The 16,194-nt window shown below is 44.5% G+C and overlaps 1 protein-coding gene across 8 annotated transcripts in view; it reads right to left on the bottom strand.

Moving 5' to 3' along the window:
- FSTL4 (follistatin like 4) overlaps nt 1–16,194 on the bottom strand; it is a 391,441-nt gene that overhangs the window by 126,557 nt on the left and 248,690 nt on the right. For 7 of the 8 annotated variants that reach the window (XM_062638106.1, XM_062638103.1, XM_062638109.1 and 4 more), the window contains one exon: nt 9,950–10,198. In XM_062638106.1, coding sequence (XP_062494090.1) covers nt 9,950–10,198 — 249 coding nt within the window. Of the gene's footprint in view, nt 1–9,949; nt 10,199–13,398; nt 13,469–16,194 lie in introns of those variants that run through there. The other variant, XM_062638111.1, reaches the window with a different exon arrangement.

The raw sequence follows: 16,194 nt of genomic DNA, 5'->3' as shown, positions 1-16,194 counted from the left end.
TACCAAAGACATTCACTTATGTAGATGAGACAGTCCAGATCAGATGCCTTTACAAACTAGATCCACTCTCACGGCCAGAACAATATTGAACAGGATAATGAAGCATTTCTGAAACACTCCTCCCATTATGATCTCTTGGTATTGGATGATCATAAGGTCCTTTCCAATCCTAACTAGTCTATGATTCTATAATTCAGCCCAATGCAGAAAATTAAAAGGAGAGGGAGGGGGGAAAAGGCAATGGTGTTACTGAAACCACAAAGAAAAACTCTTCGGATCATTTCTATTCATTAGCAAATAGCCATCAATTTGAGCAAGTGCCGAAATCTGACTCCAGAAAGAATATCTGTCAAAAATGCTATCAGGCCAGAAAGGCTGCCCATGCCCAAGCCACCTCTTGGAAAGGAAAACAAAGGCTTTCAGCTCTAGTAGAGCCAAAGGAATTAGCTGTAACTGATGAGCCCAAAGCCGCAGCCTGTTCACGTTTCTAAAGTGAGCCCAAAGTAACTGCACTGCGATTTTCACCAACCCATTATGCAAAATAAAACCCAGCTGAAAGCCAGTTTGAGGCCACAAAATGCCTTCATTATCTTTCACTTCTGTTTCAGTTAAAAACGCAGCCAAAATCTCCTGGGTTCGGGGAGGTTTTTGTCTTAATGGCCTTTTACTTCCTCGGCACTGTACAGCATCAGCAAGATGCGCTGCCAGTTTGTTTGGACCTAACAAGCTCTTTTACCATGAAAGCAAACTACAATGTGTCCAGGAATATTAAGCGTTCTCCACAGGGCCCTGTTGTGCAGTGACTCCAAGGGTGACAATGCCAAATTAGGAGTCCAAGACAGATGTTTTCCAGATGTGCTGAGCGTCTCGCATCCATGTTAGATGTGGAGCTCTTCCAGAACACTACCCAAGTTGTGCCTGCTGTGTTTAGATAGGCAGTCCCCTGAGTTTCTGCTTCGGGGAAAAAGCCACATCCCTCCCATGCCTCCAGCAGGGTGAAGAATCCAGTGTGATGATAACCACTGTATGGAACAAATTGGAAAGCAATGGGAGCTGTGGATGAGAAGTGCAGCGCTGTGTGATTCCTCCACTGCGCTCCAGGACCCAGCCAACTGAGCAAACCACATGAAAACCATCCAGCATCAGAAACCTGCAGATGACCAATGGCTTCAGCAGGCTGATGCTTTGGTAACACAGACTGCTCTGTTCTCGGGACAGAAAGGAAAGTGCAGGCGGCAGATGCCAAGCCAGCAGATCAGCAGCAGACGTGAAACTGCTACCCCTCAAACAGGGGCTATGTCTATCAGAGTACATGACCTGAAGAAAACCTCTTGGCTGTTATTTAGAGCATGGATTTTATGCTCTAAAGAGTAAACATTCCTTACTCCGACCTCCTTTTTCCCAGGCAGGCATCCCAAGTGCCAACTCACCAATGGTACTGAGCTACTGGGAAAGAAGAGCTCCCTTTCCCCACACCACTGATGCCTCTGTACACCTTAAACATGGAGTCTTTGGGAGGGAGATGATCCTCCACACTGAGTGAACAGAAATCTCCCCTCCCCATGCGGGAGCATCCCTGAAGCCCCTGCCCAGAAGGGCCAGAGCATATAACGCAGCAGAACCCAGACTCTGGTTATCTTTCAAAACCCTTCACATTACATGGGACTCCCCACACAAAAACCTTCATTTCTACTACACCTTTCCCTCTGAAAAGCCTTAAGTGCAGGTCTGATCCATAAAAAAGGGCCCAATATCAGAGATTCCTTCAAGCCTACAAGTGGTTTTGCCATTGCTACCGGTTTACCTACAAGGCATCCAGGTGCTGTGCTGAGGGTTAGCCACACACAGCCATCTATCAGCCTTTGGATGAGTTTATTCATGGGCAGGCTCTGAGAATCACATTTCCAAACAAGATTTGCTTTAATTGGCTCTGCTGCTCCTCCCAGAGGAGCACTAAGATGGGGCTTCCACAGCACGTAACTGCAAATACAAAGTTAAATCCAGATCTCCACTAATATTCGGGAACATTCACTTCCCGGCAGCGTTCCTGTTAGTAAACCAATCTGCTAAAATATTCATGAATAGCAAGCGAAAGGGCCATGGCCACAGCCAAAATGCTTACGTATGAAAATACAGCTAAATATTCACTGTGAAGGTTAACACAGGGTTTGGATTGCTCTAGATTTAATGAAGGGAAAAAAGCCCTATGATAACGCCTGGCAATCAGTGCCATGGTTTCCAATGGAAAACCGCTGGTGAGGAGGGGGACTGGTGTTGGAGAAGGGCCCCAGGACTGACCTGAGCCCACGGGGTCCTTGCACATGCGACAGCAAAGCCTTGCCCAAGCCCTAATAGCAAAGCAAAAGCCCTGTGTATGTTTTGGAAGCGCTCAAATTCTTTCCCTTGAGCTTCTCTGCATCTCGATCACAACCCTCTGAGCAGGATAAATAAATACCCCCCCCCCTAGAGCTTCAGATATTACTCTGAAATAATTCATTTGCTAAACTCGAATTGCCAGGGCGGCAGCCAAAAAGCAAGCAAGGAGGGAAGAGGAGAACTCTTGACAGACCCTGATTGCAGTCACTGCAGGGAGAGACAAGCCCCATGCATTTTACACATCCAACCTCTTACAGGAGAGCCTTTGTTTGTTGTTTCAGGGAAAACAGCCCTCACTCAAAAGGAAAATGAATGTCTGCCTTTGGACTTGACACGCCAATAGGGTTTTTACTATGGAAGTTCCCTTTCAGTATCGCCATGAGCAGGTTCCTCCCTCCACATTGTGCGGTCCTCTCCTCCTCTGAATTTTTAACTGAGAGAGGAGTGAGCTGGGGCTTTCTCCATCACACACATTCATTACCATGGGGCTTGCTGGGTTCAGCAAGATCACTACATGACATGGAGGCTGCAACTGCATTTGCAAGACTGCAGCATTTCCCTTCCAGAGCCCCAGACCTGAACTGAGGGTAACGCTTTATGTGAGCATGGCACCGGGGGGGGTTCATAACCTGCATGTCCAAGACAGCACAGCTCCACTCTTCTGGACATCACACACCACAGTCACACCTCCGCTGAGCACTACCTGCTGCACCCCTGCTTGGGCACAAGGATTCTGTGTTCAGAAGCCCCAAGCAATCCATGCCCCTTATTCACCCCTGCAAAATCTATTGGAAATACAGCACTTCCTATAGGAAAAAAACTGGAAGTGTCAGAGGATTTTATAGAGACAGGGGCCCTAGAATTGGGATCATTTAACAAGAGTTCCAATAGGAGTATCTACGACCTTCAGAAAAATCACTGCCTCTCCTCTAGACTGCAATTCCTCCTCTGTAAGGGGTGGATTGCTATTTTCCTGGCAGGCCAGGATGTTGTGAGATCTGATTCATTAATCTTTGCAAAGCATTCCAGGACACTTTGATGGGAAGAGCAAAATATTATCAGTAAAAGCCTCCCATTTAAATCTCACCTGGAAACCTTCCTCTTGCTTCTTAATTTGTGATTGATCCCCACTCAATTAGAGGTAATGGGATTTACATGCACACTTCAGCAGCACGGCAGACCCCACAGGGAAGTGCCAGCAAGAGCATCAGTGCTAATTCACATGAAGCAGCCAAGTGACTGGTACCTGCAACAGAATGAGCCACACTTGGCTGCTGCATCCCTGGGCTGTGCAGTGACCACCCAAAGCAGCACTGGGCAAAGGGATGGACACTGATGTGCCCATCACTGCAGCATCCACCCCTATACAAACACTGCAATAGTGGCGCTTCACCATGCCAATTCCCCCCCATGAACCAACTTTTTATCCCCAAAATAAGCATTTTAAATAGCATTCCTCTGACTTCACGACACCTCCAGTAGGATTCATACAGTTCTGGCACCCCTGATGCAAGAAGGACAAGGGGTACCTTGGAGATTAAACACGGGAGACTGAGATGAGCTCTCAGGCAGAAGCTCTTCCCTGTGAGGGTGCTGAGGCGCTGGCACAGGGTGCCCAGAGAAGCTGTGGCTGCCCCATCCCTGGCAGTGTTCAAGGCCAGGTTGGACACAGGGGCTTGGAGCAAGCTGCTCTAGTGGAAGGGGTCCCTGCCCGTGGCAGGGGTTGGAGCTGGAGGAGCTTTAAGGTCCCTTCCAACCCAAACCAGGCTGGGACTCTACTATTAACAAGAAGTGCCTGTTAAATCCTTGAGCAGAAAGGAAGCAAATGCTGGTGGAAGCTGCCACTTAACTGAACCTGCAGCACCCAGCCTGTTGGTATTCCCCAGCATTCAGAATTTCAATTTGCTCCATGGATTTTTATAGTGAGCACCCAGAAAAATTAGCATTTGTGCTGAATAGCTTTTAATCAACTGTTCTGTTCAGCCTGAAGAAGGGAAGGCTGTGTGGAGACCTCAGAGCAGCCTTCCAGTAGCTGAAGGGGGCCTATAGGGATGCTGGGGAGGGACTCTTCATTAGGGACTGGAGTGACAGGACAAGGGGTAACGGGTTAAAACTTAAACAGGGGAAGTTTAGATTGGATATAAGGAGGAAATTCTTTCCTGTGAGGGTGCTGAGGCACTGGAATGGGTTGCCCAGGGAGGTTGGGAATGCTCCATCCCTGGCAGTGTTCAAGGCCAGGTTGGACAGAGCCTTGGGTGAGATGGTTTAGTGTGAGGTGTCCCTGCCCATGGCAGTGGGGTTGTAACCAGATGATCTTAAGGTCCTTTCCAACTCTAACTATTCTATGATTCTATGATTCTGAAGAGTCAGTCCTTTTTATCTTTTAAGCCCCTCTAAATCTCCTTGCCTGAGTGTGCCTTAGCCATAAAATTTATTCTATGTTTCTTTTTCTACTTTCAGTTTCCAGCACCCTTTACCACAATCTAATCACTTTAATCTTTAATCCTCATCTTTACCTTTCAGCCTTTTCAGTTCTCTTTTTAAAGCAGTTTCTTGGTCTCTCTCAGGGTTTGTTTGTTGGGTTTTGTTTTAATCAAAAAACCCTTCCCCTCTGACTTAGCACAGAGATGGAGATGCCCCACGCTTCAAGCATGGGTTAAGCTCCCAAATTCCCATTCAATGAATATTAACCTGGTTTGCAGAGAAGTGAGGTGGACACTGAATCCAGACTGCCATCAAATCAGGACAAGCATTCATCAGATGCAAACAGCACACACAAATAGGTAGAAAGGAAAGACAAACATCCCCTGGCGTACTGAGTGTCCTGTATCCCCGTGTCTCTTCCCACATCCTTTACTTTTATTCCCCATCCTACTCTATTTCCTCTGCTTTCATTCCCCATCACAACCGCTCAGGCAAAGCATCAAAGGAAGCTTCATTATCACCTCTCAGCTTTCCTGAGATCGCTGCAGTGACGGTTTACCAGTGCCAGGCTTTGAGCTGGCTCAGCAGATGCCATCCACCCTAAAGAACAGTGAGAGCTGCAGTCCATTTCTCTGCCCTCAAACATAGCAAGCTGCGACTCTGGATGCTTGAAACTGAGACTATCTCATGCTACCACTGTCTTCTTCCATGCCACACAGTTTTAGGCCATGCTTCTCTATTTTCAATGTGTGAACAGTTCCCTAAACCCCTTTCTTAATCACCTATCACACCCTTTACATTCAGGTACCAAACAGTGCTTGATGATGGCATAGTCCTCCAGTAAGATGAACAGGCTGCACACTGCATTACCCATGGGCTTTGGTGACTGCAGTTCAACCAGAACACCCAAAGTTACAAGGGGGAAAGGAATTAGGAAGAAGAATGCTGACTTTTCATTGGTGGTGTTAAGATGTTCATACTGCTGCTGAAATACCCTTTAATTCCTTTGTTCACTAGTTGATACGTACTAGGAGGCTGTTTGGTTTTATGGCAGATAATTACGGCCATGCACGTCAGGGCTGGCAACTGAGGAAGCTTTAGAGACCGGTCCTTGAGAGGAAACACATCACAGAGACCAAATAAAACCATTCACAGGGGCCCCAGTCATGACCATGGTAAAAACCAAACTTCACACAATTTCATATTAAAACCAAAAGGCCACATTGCAGCTCCACCTGCATTCCCCAGATGGCCACTGCCTCAAACTGGAGCTATAAAACCACAAGGAACGCTGGACAGGGATCACTTTAGAAAGCATCCCTTTTCCCCCTAGCGAGGAGCAGACTGCCTCAAGTTCACATCCTCACATAAATCAATGGAATTTCCATAATTTATCCCAAAGATTGATGCAGCCTGTTTATAAGGAGTTAAGCTGTCAATCACATTTAAAGAGGATTCAGCCTGAAAAGCCAGGTAAAATTGATTCCTCCCCTAAAGACTCGGAGGAGGGAGCTGAAAAAGCAAGCATGGGAATAGTAAGGAATCCCTTTGGCATTCAGAGTGCTGAAGTATTCAGTGTAGTGAGAACTGTTCCAGCCCTACAGAGAGCAAACACCTATCTCCGCTGTATAAAGCGTTTCTCTCTCTTTATGAGCCTTGAACCTCCTCATATATTTACACTGGACACCAAAATGATCATTATAGGCCAGACCTACAAGGTGAAGACCCCAGCTTGCCCCCCGGGGTCATTAACTTCATGCCTCCCATGAGCTCCGGATCTGCCTCCCTGCCACCAAAGCAGCCTGTCAGCAGCACTGCAAAGTGAAATCAGCAAATATTAATTGCCAGCTGGGAAATCTGCCATTAGCTCACACTCAAGATCCTTTTTCCAGCTGGAAAGACGGAGTGTGATAAATGGAGCAGATTTCTTTGCAGTCTGGGAGCCAGCCGACGGAGCGGGTTTGCCTGTTTTGCAAGCACCAAAATGAGCAAAATACCCAACACCTTCCTAAGAGATGGTTTTGAAATGCTATTCACTGGAACAAATGATTTCTGGAAGTACCAGCACCAAACTAATACGTGGACAACAAATAAAGTAGAGGAAATAAAGCACCATCACCTGAGGCTGAATTTGTATTTGCTCAGCATCACTGCAGTGATTTATCGTATGAGTTATTAGCCTGCTTGGGGTCCCCCCCCCCAAGTTTGTAATTTATGTACATTTAAGCATCAAAAATGTTCTGTCAACATACAGATGATTATCATTTCCCATAATTAGAAAGAAACTTTCTGAAACAGGAGGAAAGACAAATGAGAAGTTGAAAATGAAAGATGCCATTCAAGACCCCGAAATCCTAAGATTATGGGATGATGTGGGTTGGATGAGGTCTTGGAATTTAAACCTTTAGTGCAGGGTCAGACCAGGTTGCTCAGGGCTGTGCCCAGCCAGGTCCTAAAAGCCCCCAGGATGGATGTGCCACTTGAGGAGCCTGTCCCACCACTTGAACATCCTCCTAGGAAAACATTCTCCTACATCCAAGCAGATCCTCTCATTTCAGCTCTCCCCTTTGTTTCTCATCCTCCTCCCATACAGAGCAAGGCTCCAACTCTATGCTATATGTGCCTAAATATCATAAAAGAACAAGTTATTCTCGCTCTTCCAATGTTCACACACACTTGCACTCGTATGTGGTACATACACATACAACCCAGCACATTGCATGCACGTTCAAAGTTCATGGCATGAAATACTGTTCTGAGCAACAGTGAAAGGCCCCAACCCAGCAGCATGACTGTGTGCATAATGAAGAGAAGAAAGACAGGGATTTCTGTCCAAATTCTGTACCAAATCCATACAAAAATGTGATGAATACGTTAAATGACCAAAAAAAATCCTTTCCCAAACCACACAAAATAAAAAAGAGCTTTGCTGTTTGCTTTGTTACCAGTTTACGGAGGACAGACCTGGCTCACTCAAAGTGGAACTGGAGTATTTGATCTCTGTCATATTTTAAGGCCATCCAGTTTGTCTCTGATAACGGGGTAAACTGGCAGAGCACACAGATGCAATCTGCAGCATCCCTCAGCTCTACTCAGGGACTTAAGCTTTAATTGAACAAGCCAGCCGGGACCAAAACCCACAAAGCAGCCCACTCATCAGCCTGCCTGTACTCACAGAATTAAACTATCTCCTGGATAGAAAACAAACAGAAAGCATGTGCCTGCTGAGAGACGTACACCTCATATCCAGCGTGTTTAAGGTTGCTCTCCAAAGTTTTACCCTTATCATAAAGCTGATATAAACCTGTTGCTTAATTGCTTACTACAAACCTTCTAGTCAAAAGAAAACACCATCATTCTGTGATTTACAACTAGCAGACTAAAGTACAAAGACATGAAAAGATATACAGCAGGTTACTCAGGAGCTACATGGCAAAAACAAGGGTTGAAGCCAAATGCTCCTATGGAGTCCCACTCCGTGGGATTATTCCCCCCTTAAGGCAAACTTTGCTTTTCTATATTTTATCTCTGCAGACAGCGGTACGAAGCACTTTTTATTTATTCATGCAGGAAGACAAGTGAGTTTGTTTCTTCCCTTCCACAGAGCTGTTGTTCTGCTGAAAAGCAGATTTAAGCAGTGCTCCGTGGCAAGAGTTTAAGGGTTGCTTTAAACTGGGACACCAGACTACTACTTTCTGATATCATTTCATGGCGTGTTCAGGAAAGTAGTCAAGCGTGACATTGTATCATTAGGTATAATACAGCAACTGCAGAGGCACTGATTACTGCAATGAGAACTCATTTTCTTTAACGCTCTATGTGATAAGCAATGAATAAAAACCCAGGCCAGAAGCATCATTGTAAGAAGGTGGGATGCGTACAGGAATGAAAAAACTGAGGACACTTTTTGGGAGTCGGGGGAAGAAAACTCCTCTTCCTCTTGGCCTGCTCATGTGCTGTCCTTCCAAATATGCCTTTAGGTGACCCTTTCCATGACTAGCTTCATACAAGGCCTACTGATCCTATATCTAATTAATCTCTTCAATTCAGAGTGTGCTGTGACAAAGTAACCCAGCTCAACCAGCGTTTACCAAGTCCATCCTCTGACCAGCTCCTCCAGAATAAATGAGACAACAGTAATGCTTTTCTACCTCCAAAGAGCCTCACAAGGATATATTAATAAGACTCTTTGAGTAGGCTCCTGTTTCTTCAACAGGCTCTTCTAGCATCATGTTGGTAAATAAGAACCTGTGATGAACAGCTCTGTACACAGCCAAGCTCCTCAGGGGCTCAAATGCCCGGTGAGCTGGAGATAAAGGAATTATTTTCATATTTGATCACATAAATGTCACTGGATATATTTGCAACAACCTACTCCAATCTTACTGTAAGTATATGGTGTCGTATTTGACAGTGAGTTTGAGGTATGCTCTAGTGAGGCCTTTACAAGACCTCTCATTAGAAATAAAATCATTGATGACTTCCTCCACTCCCTGGCGTTTCATCACACACTCCTGGCTACTGCAGCCCCACTTGACTTGTGACAGGATGGTACGTGGCATGCAAAATATTGATGGAAAAGACACAGGACCCCATCCCTTTTGTGGCTTGGTGAAATAATGATAATGGAATTTGCTACTGAACCAGTAAAACAGCTGAAGATGTATACAGCCTATGGGTAACCAGAACTGTTCTGGTGGTACACTCTCATTTCATCTACACAGCTTCTTTCCTTTGCCCGTGGCATTCACCTAAGCAGGGTTTTGTTTCTCACTGTTGCAACAAACTTTTTGTAATACCATATACTTTTTCTTAACATCTTTTGGCTTGTTCAAAGCCTCAACCAATGGACAGGATTGTACAGAAGTTATTACACTGGCAGCTGAAAGCACTGAGCAGCATACAACGCATACAGCGATGTTAATGATTTACCAGTTCCCAGTTTGATTACATTTTGGGTGGTGATGATACTAAGGAGCTTAATAGCTCCATAAAACATTGTGTTATGTTCTACAGCGTCCTAGAGTAAATCATCCTTGAAGAATTTCTCTTTTAGAAACAACAGCAACCATTCAGCCATTTATCAGGATTACGGTGAGATGAGTGATGAAAGTCCTACAGAAGTATTTATTTTTAATGATGCCCTTACCTTTGAAGAAACAATCCTTGCTGTGGATAATGTAGATTTTCTTCCTCTGCAGGCAGGAGGCTCGATGCAGTTGACAATGATTCTCATAAAATTTGCCATCAGATCCACACACGGGCATGTAGCTGGACTTGCAATCCTCCACACATCTGCACTCGGGCTGGTTGGTGTCCTTGTTCACCACACACTTACTGCCCCGGCCACAGTACTTCTGCTCACATGATGCGTGCAGGCCATCATCCCCATAAAGCACTGGGAAGAGCAGAAAAGATCAGCATGAGCAACGTTTGCCTAATAGAATCCTGAAACAGTTTGTGCTGGAAGGGACCTTAAAGCTCATCCAGTTCCAACCCTCTACCATGTGCATGGACCCCTTCCACTAGGGCAGGCTGCTCCAAGCCCCTGTGTCCAACCTGGCCTTGAGCACTGCCAGGGATGGGGCAGCCACTTTATCATGTATTTATTATTAGGAAATAAACCCTTGATTTGGTACCTTTCAATAACCAATTTCAGACCACACTTCTCCATTGTAGCAGCACAACCAGCACAGGAGCAGGAGCTACAATACAAGGTTTCCAAGGCAATAAGCTCAGCCCTTCCAGTAGCAGCAGTCTGAAGAGCATGCTCTTCACCTGTGCTCCCAGACCTCACTCATCACAACATTAAGCCATGAGCTGAAAATGTTTCACTGAGACATGATGGATGCGTGGCTGCTTGTTCTTTTAGCCCTTTGTGAAGCTAGACCCTAGAATAAAGGCCAGTGAGAGCACTTCAGTGCCCAAACTTAGGCCATGAGTTACATTCAGAAAGCAATTCTCAAAACCTACGCTCCTCCAGCCACAGAACTCACAAGGAGCTTCAATTTCTGGCAGCAAAGTGCCTTAAGTGCCAGCACTTCAGCTTCTTGTATCCATGTCCGCATTCACAGTCTAACTTCCACCCTGTAAGGCAGAAGCCGAGCACTCCCAAAGCTAAAATTCACACAGGTTTCAATGAAAGCTCAGACAATTGCTGAGGGCTTTTGCTATAGTAACCCCCAGGAAAGACTGTCACTGAAGTCAAGGGACTATTACAGGAAGATGCTTCTCGCTGTAAAAGCAGCTATCAGTATCCTTACACTCTGAATAATGACATATAATGAAAAAACAACTTTCTACTGCTTTTAAGAATTCATTTGGTATAATGTTCTGAACATTACTGTACTATCTGCTGTGCGATGCTATTAAAAGGCCAAGGAAGCTGCCCTTGTGCTGTAACATCTGCTTCTGAAGTTTCCTTGCTTAACAGCTTGCAGCAGAACATTATTATAATTCATACAGGACAGGGCACTGCCAAACAAGCCACTACTCAGAGCAATAATTAGCACTGTTCTCAATGAAAAGAGTAGCCAGAAATTAGATTATTCTATGCTAATTGGAGTACACAAAGTTGGGAATTACAAAGGGATGCTGCAAAAGGCATAATTAAAGCAGGAATAAACACTTTGTCACGCATAACCTGCCGCCAGCCTTGCAGAGCCTTCCAACAGCCTCTGGCTGTTCCCATGCCAGTGATGCAGGCTGGACCAGCAAATCCCTGTTGTCTCCATCTACCACATGCAGGTTTGGCTCTTGCCAAGGTTTTAGTGCTTGCTGGCTTCCAGAGGAAGCTCAAGTGGATGCACTCCTGCAGATGTGCTCCAGCATCCAATGGGACAACTCCTGCAGCAAGTGCAGCACCACAACATCCTCCAAAATGCACCCAGGACTCTTCCCTTCAAAGATGCTTCAAGCAACAGAACAGAACAGCTTAGCAGAGCAGGCTGGATCTCACCTAAAGACTCCCAGTCGCATGCAGTGGAGATGTGAGGAGCACCAGCGACTGCAATCTGTCGATCCTTTCTTATCATGCTAAATTCCTTGCTAACATCGACACAGCCCCTGCCTGCCCAGCATTTTATGTCAATATGAAATGTCCCAGTGTTGAAGCTACGTTTCCCCTACTAGTGATCCAGAGGTTAAAGCCTATACACAAAGACAAGCAGAAGTTTCTACAAAAGCCCATTTTTCTCTATCCCTGTTAAGCCTTTGTTTTTATCACTGTAAATCTGAATGGGGAAAAAGTCTGGTATTGGAGGATTAACTATTTGACTCAATAACTCATTAAAATTCCTCCCACTTGGCAAGCTAAGAAATATTGACTTTTCCTGACTTGTAATAAACTAGAAGGTCAAAGCACCTCTGAGCTGTGCAAAAAGTAGTCCCTGGAAGGAGGATCTGACTGCTCTTTATTTAGCCCACTAATTGCTTCAGAATTTCTGGATAATGTCCTCAGGAATGCAAATCCTGTGGCCTCAAGGAGATCTCATTGCCAAGGCCATCCACATTCATGGGGTCTGCTCTAGATCCAAGCAGCATGAAGGTCTAGGCTTGAAGAAGCATCCTTCTCCTCTCATGGCAGGACCTACACCTGTACAGGCATATCCGTTGCAACGTGCCTCAAGTTACATGTTTTGGATGCTGCTGTTGATGCTAAAGATGTTGATTCAGGAGCTATTATTGTCTATATCGATGTAATTCAGTCACAAGTACAGCAAACCCTTTTCTTCTGCTGTCTTGATGACTAAAACTTGATCTCTCAGATCTAGCACCCATTGAGGACTGCACCACACATCTTGCCGAGGGTTACTTCTGCCTCCTCATTCACAGTGGGCTGCTTTGATTTAATGCATCAGGTCACATCTGGGCAGGCCACAGCTGTACCCTACCCAACAGCTACCGCAGGCACCGGCAGCAGCAAAAACCCTCTTGAAGCCTCAAGTCCTTTTTGGTGTTTTGATTTTTAATGTAAACTTAGCGTTACTGAAGACAAATGCTGATCCTGTGCAATGCAAATCCTACATTTCTTTCATCATACACCAAAGGTTTGGTTAAGCACCAGCTTATAAAAAAAAGACAAAATACTTTCCTACATCCACCCTGGTTACTATGGAGAAACCACAGAAAGCCTGTCTATGTTTATGCCTCATTCATTTTGTTCACAGTTTGCTCTCTTCTATGTTCCCAGATGCATAATTCCTGTTTAAACACACCTAAGGTGGGTGAGGGGTTAGGAAGGATAACCTGCAAACAGCTAGAAAGGAAAGACTTGTGTATTTGGGAATCCTGATATGCTTCTACTAGTCCAAGCCTTCTGAAATCCATGTGCTTGCAACCAGAATGTTAACATGAGATGTCTTTGCCAGAATCTGATAATGTTGATAGCAGCTCTTTAATTCAATTACTATTTGCATAATCCTTTGAAGAACTAAAGCTCCCCACAAGCACACTCACTTGTACAGAGACCCTCTGCCCAGGAAGAACAGTAAGGGGATGCGGAACAGAATGAAGCCAATGGAAGCAGAGAGGAAGGGAGGTACTGGATTATAAAAGCACTGCTGTTTTTAATAATTCATCCAAAGCAGCACCATGCACCATGGAAAAGGACCTTCTTTCAATGCATTAAGATGCCTTCTCGAGGTGATCCCATGGGCATCACCTGAGCCAGGAAGGACAATGGGTGTGTGTAGCTCAGCACCATGCCATCTCCATTCTTTGCCACATCATTAGAAGTGACTGAATTCCCCACTCCTACAAGGGTTATTAAAAACAGAAAGAGGAAAGGTAACCAAGTGAAACTCCCAACTAACTGCTCACAGTATTTATGAGCCCTGATGCACTGCATGGGAAAAGGCATGATTTGTTTGATTTATTAGTCACAAAGTCATTTACTCAGGTTAAAAATGGATCATCTTGCAAAACAAGCCACTTTTCAACACTAATTAAGTTTATCCAACATGGCTGGAGTCAGAGTTGTTCTACTGTATTAAAGCCCAGAAGGATGGAGAGAGGAAACCCATTCACATACACCCACGAAAACACTCCACTTCTCACACCTGCCTGCCTGCCCCTGAGAAATTCGGAATTCCAGTGGAAAAATGACAACAGCTTGGTGCAGGCAGTAAAATAACTGAGTCCAGGAATTTCATAAGGCTTATTAAAAGGAAAAGTAAGATGTTATTGACACACTGGAGAAGTGTCCTCTACCCATGCATTAATTCATAAAGACAGAGACCTCATCTACCTTTTCCACACCACTAAATAACAGAGATCAGACTTTTTCCTTTACTCCCAAACACAACCCTATTCCTTACTCCAGGAAAACTCCAAAAGCATTCAAGGGCTTCAAGTAAAAGCAACCAAACCCATCACGCCTATGAGCAAAGCCAAAAACCAAACAGCTCCATTGCATCGCTACTCATAGAAACTTGCTTCTGCACTGCAGAAAAATTATATTACTACATTTATATATATAAAAAGCCACTTTGCCTTCGAGTTAACAGTGAGCTCCTGCAGGCAGCTGGACATCCAGCTTCATTGCTGAAGGGAAAAGTTTAGGTATTACATCAGAACTAGAGCCCAAACTGGAATCTTTAATTATAGGGCACTGGAGACTAGTAGAACTGAAACTGGAAGGTTCTATGCCAAGCTCTTCAAAGGCAACGTTGCACCTTGCAGATGTTGTCCCAAAATAAAATCAAACCCTCTATAACATGATAAAAATATTCAGTCTCTAATCTTAGCTTGTTATGTCCATGAGATAAATCAGTGAGGTAAGTCACGAGCTGTTCATCCAGCATCTTGACATCAGTCCTCCAGCATTTTGCCTTTCCTACATTAAATCATCTCCTATGGTCTAAAATGTCGTGCTATTTACTGCTGAAAAACATATATTGACAGTACATATAAATATATATACACACCCACATGATGCACATGAAGTTGTATGTGTTTAACTAAGCATCTTAGAGCAGGACAGAGAGGGATGCAGCAGTTTTAGAAGAGGGAGACAGCAAATCAGTTACTTTCACTCATTCAGATGCCCTCCACGGAACAAAACACAGGATGAGGTGGAAAGCCTCCTCAAAACAAAAAGGAGGAAAACTTGCCCTGACAGCCACATTATTTCAGGAGGACTCTTGCAGAGTTCAGAAAACAAAACAGTCACCAAAAGGAAAGGAAAATCTACTCCAGAAAGGAGTATTGCGATGAACAGCTACATCGATGACACCGGCACCAAGGGCACTGCTGAATCAGGGTCTGCAGTTTAATATCAAAGACAAACAAATTGAATTGCTCAATCAAAGTTCAGGAAGAGCGAGCAGTGACTCTGCAAATAACACCAAGGAAACACTCAATATTATAGGAAAATTTTCCGTATCAATTTCTATGTCTGAAAACAGGGGTTAATGTGACTTCCTCTGTGTCAGGACTGTGAAACCCATTAGAGGCCACACCATGAAAAGACATCTGAACATTTCCAGTACCTACGCTAGTCCTGGTGTAATTAGCCAAATTTTTGCCCTGTTTAAAATCCATTTTAACCATCATGAGAGCAAAAGCTTCTTTAAGTATTATTTTTGGACAGTACTGTGGTTTGTGGGGGTACTAACATGAAAAAAGAGGCAGAAAAGTACAAACCAAACCATCCAAACTATGTAAAGCATACAGACTACTGTGAAAGAAATACCAATATATGAGACCATGTATATTTAGATCCTTGCCATGAAACTTTACCATGCACAATTTCCTTGATTGCTCTCTTGTTGGAAGAGCTACTAAAGGGGCAATTCACAAAACTGCACTTTATTAAATGCTTACCTAATGTTATCTATGATAGGTGCTGCATATTGAAGGCAATTTTATTGCATTACTCCTGTGCAGCAAATATAGCATGGACCTAAACCTGCCGGACTGCTGTGCAGCTCCTGTGGGTACCACACTTCGCCCTGCATTTGCAAGCTGCCTAGCAGGTCCCTATATACATCCAGCCAAGAAAAGGCACCACATTAGCAGATGACCAGTATACTGCCTGCAGTGGTCAGAAGGACTTAATGCTTCCTTGGGCACCTGTATTTAGTGCTGCGAGCAACCCAGTGAAGCTGGGTTTGTGTATCATAGAATCACAGGATGATTAAAGCTCACCCAGTTCCAACCCCCTGCCATGGGCAGGGATACCTTCCACTAGAGCAGCTTGCTCTAAGCCTTGTCCAACCTACCCTTGAATGCTGAGCATGCATGTGTGCACACATATTTTACTTGATCATGTCTTTAATTATCTCAGTATTGCACAGCCCAAAGAATGCAGAAAATTTCCAGTATTGGATCTGGAAGGAACAGATCACATTAATTCTTTGGCAAAAATCACGTATCAGAAGAATATAATCTTCT

Source organism: Pezoporus occidentalis, unplaced genomic scaffold, assembly GCF_034315485.1.
Source record: "Pezoporus occidentalis ecotype Australia unplaced genomic scaffold, CSIRO_AGI_Poc_V1 ctg55, whole genome shotgun sequence".
In the NCBI taxonomy this organism is placed as follows: Eukaryota; Metazoa; Chordata; class Aves; order Psittaciformes; family Psittacidae; genus Pezoporus; species Pezoporus occidentalis.
This window is presented reverse-complemented; position numbering and strand designations above follow the sequence as displayed.